This window comes from Cibotium barometz, chromosome 15 (genome assembly GCF_041138505.1).
Source record: "Cibotium barometz isolate CiBa-2024 chromosome 15, ASM4113850v1, whole genome shotgun sequence".
NCBI classification, from domain to species: Eukaryota; Viridiplantae; Streptophyta; class Polypodiopsida; order Cyatheales; family Cibotiaceae; genus Cibotium; species Cibotium barometz.
The window spans coordinates 2,032,891-2,035,971 of NC_141060.1; the positions used below are offsets into that span (position 1 = coordinate 2,032,891).

Sequence of the window (3,081 nt, forward strand, 5' to 3'; positions counted from 1 at the left end):
ATATGCTTTAGGTAGCAAAAGATAGCATACGCAGTGCACAAGATCGTGCGAAGATGTATGCGGACAAGGGTCGCACAGAAGTAATCTTTGAAGAAGGTGATTTCGTATTTTTGAAAGTCCTACAAAGTCGAAAAACTGTTAAACTAGAAAGTGTCAAAAACTTTTGCCTAGATATTGGGGTCTCTTTAAATTCCTTAAGAAGGTTGGTGGATTAGCATACAAACTTGAGTTGCCGAAGAACTCTCAAGTTCATCCTATTTTTCACGGTCGGTAGACTGCAAAAAACTAGAATGTAGTTTCTCCAAGCGTTTTGGTAGAGCTTATTGAACCAACGACACTTCCATACGAACCCGAGAGGATTCTCGGATTTAGAGATAGGAACATGAGACATACTGTGTAGGCACTTGTTAAGTGGAAAGAAAGAGAGGATGAAGCGTGTACGCTTATTACAAGAACTTTCAAGAGTTTGTTTTCACGAACGAAAACACTTCTTCAGGGGAGGTAATGTCATGTGGTTCCGTAGTGACTGCATGAGGGCTCAACTAGGCTACAAGTACGCATGCTGGAGAGCGGGCGCGAGCGAGTCCCGGGTTTAGGGGTGAGACGTCCAGGCCGTAGCATTGCAGGTGTTTGGGCTAGTGTGGGCAGGTGAGCCACTATTAATAGCTCGGCGGAATGCGGGACTCCTCATTCTACTCTATGACTAGGAGGTGAAGTAGAGCTAGGCTTGCTTCCTCTCCATGTATCTCCATGTAGTACGAGAGCGTAACAGAGACACGACTTTAATTACGCGTACGCAACCGCAAAAAAATTTTCAAATGTCGGTGAGTTAGTGCAATGAATAAACTAGTTGGGAACCCATGCTTCGAACGTCCTTTCAGGCTTCCAAAATAAAATGCTACCCAAACCTCCTCCCCTTCCCGAACCTCCGCCATGTGGCAGATTTGTGAAACTCTTCCTCAAGATAATACAGAGAGGTGTTGCTTGAGAGTCCCAAGGTCATGGGTTCAAGCCCTCACTCTGAAAGCGGTGGCAAGCATGGGTGTGTGTTATGTTGTACTTTCTAATTTTAACCAATTCTTTAAAAAAACGAATTAATCAATCAATCAATCAAAAGATATTGAAATCAATTAATTATTAATTACTCTCTCTCTCATCACAATGATTGACGATAATTGATAGGGATGTTCGCACGTAGTTAATCAAGGAAAAAGTGATAATCTATTTCAGTCCTTATTGTAAAATGCAAAAGAAAGACTCGACTCACAGTTAACCCTTACACGTCTAACCAGCTTCTACGCTTCTTATTTTTGCTTGTGATTGTGGCGGTGGGGGAGGACCTACGCCCACCCATATCCGGGACGACGGAAACATCGTTGAGCTCATCGGGGCCAGTGAAGAGGTAGTCAAAGTCCCAGGTGTGAGCGGCCGGACAGGTTGGTTTCCCAGGAGCAGTGAAGAGACCAGAGGAAGTGGGAGGGGACGGCATCTCGGGCACCTCAGCCACGCCTTCCTCTTGCGAAGGGCTGAGCTGCTCCTCCAGAAAGTCCAGCTCAGCATACCACGGTGGCTCCTGCTCGCCGAAGCCCGGCACCATGCTGTCCTCCTGCAAATAAGAGGACGGAGAATTCAACAGCTGATGGGGCATTTGGCCACACATTTTGTTTAAAAGTATTATTACAAGAGTGCCATTTTAATGACTGTGATTAGCCGCTACCTTGGGAGCAGCAGCCTGTCCGCTTTCACACACGCCGGCCAAATCTGTTAGCAGCTCGTCTAGCTTCCAACTGGGGATGCCTGTGTTTAAGTAGTCAGAAACGCTGCTGTTTTTCGCGCTTGAAGAGGCATCAAGATCCATATTGGTGGCCGATGTTACGGTGGGGTTGAGGGTGCTCAGCACTGGGGCTATGAAGGGGACGTGCCCAGAAGACAGGCGTTGGATCGAGAGGCGAGGGATAGATCTCAAAAGAGGGTTTTGACGTTGTAGAGGGGGATGGGGGTTCTCCAGCTTTCTTGTCAGCATGGCCTTGTTGATGTTGGATTGCATGAAGGTGGTAGAGGGTGTGGTCATCTTTGAGATGGAGGAGGAGGACGGCTGTCCCTCGTTAGTAGCTGCTGGTGGAGATGGCTTACTTCCATATTTATTGGGTATAGCAACTGTGGCTTGTTTAAGCTTCTTGACCGAGATGTTATTGGAAGGAAACTCCATGTGCTCACTTCTAGCAGAGCTAGTCTCTTGGGAGGAGCTGGTGGTGGAGTTGATGCCAACTCTGACGCCAGTGAGAAGAAATCTCCTGTGCTTAGCGGCGAGGGCGTTGGCTGAGTGGACGGAGACATCACACTCTCTGCAGAGGAGAGCTCGGTCTTCAACGCAGAAGAAGAAGGAGGGCCGCTCCTGAGGCAAAGGCGCAACAAAAATCATACACACGCACAGACGCTCTCATTCACATATGTGCGTGTGTGTGAGGGAGAGAAAAAAATTTGCAGAGCACAAACCTGGCAAATGTCGCAAAGGGCAGGCTCCGAGGTCTCGGAAAGGAGGGGCACACGTTGATGTTTGCTGGCAAGCTTGTTGGCGGCGTGGACGCGGGCGTCGCATGGCAAACAGAGAGCAGCCTCATCAGCGCAGCACACTACGGAGGCGACGGCCTTCTCACAAACATCACAGAGAAGCTTCATATCTTCTCCTTATATCTCATAGGCTATGCAATGCGAAAGAGCGCTCCAGCAGGGAGAGGAGGGACTCTCTGACGAAGCCTAGGGGAAGGGTACGAATAGGAAGGGCGCAAGCTTCTTTCCTTCTTGTGTATCCACACCATTCATTGGAGAAGAAGCATCCTGCCCAACTTGGTACCTTCTCGCTTTCTGTCTCTCTCTCTCTCTCTCTCTCTCTCTCTTACACACACACACGCGCGCGCGTGTGGTCACGAGTACTGTCCTATGTGTCTGTTTCTCTTTCTCACACAAACACACGAGTCACGACCTACTGCTTGGTAGAATTCTCCTTACCGGCGCCCGGGCCTCGGCATGCATGACGCAAGTCTTCAGGGCCCATGGGGACCAGGAGCCTCTCTTTCTCTC

The 3,081-nt window shown here is 48.9% G+C and overlaps 1 protein-coding gene across 1 annotated transcript; it reads right to left on the reverse strand.

The window, feature by feature from the left end:
• Nucleotides 1-1,198: 1,198 nt before the first annotated feature.
• LOC147630839 (uncharacterized) lies at nucleotides 1,199-2,822 on the reverse strand. Its single transcript, XM_086809217.1, has 3 exons — nucleotides 2,497-2,822; nucleotides 1,718-2,395; nucleotides 1,199-1,606 (listed from the first exon to the last, which is right to left on the reverse strand). Exons 1-3 carry the CDS (start codon nucleotides 2,677-2,679, stop codon nucleotides 1,277-1,279), a joined length of 1,191 nt encoding a protein of 396 aa, XP_086665343.1. The 5' UTR covers nucleotides 2,680-2,822; the 3' UTR covers nucleotides 1,199-1,276.
• Between the last annotated feature and the right edge of the window lie 259 nt (nucleotides 2,823-3,081).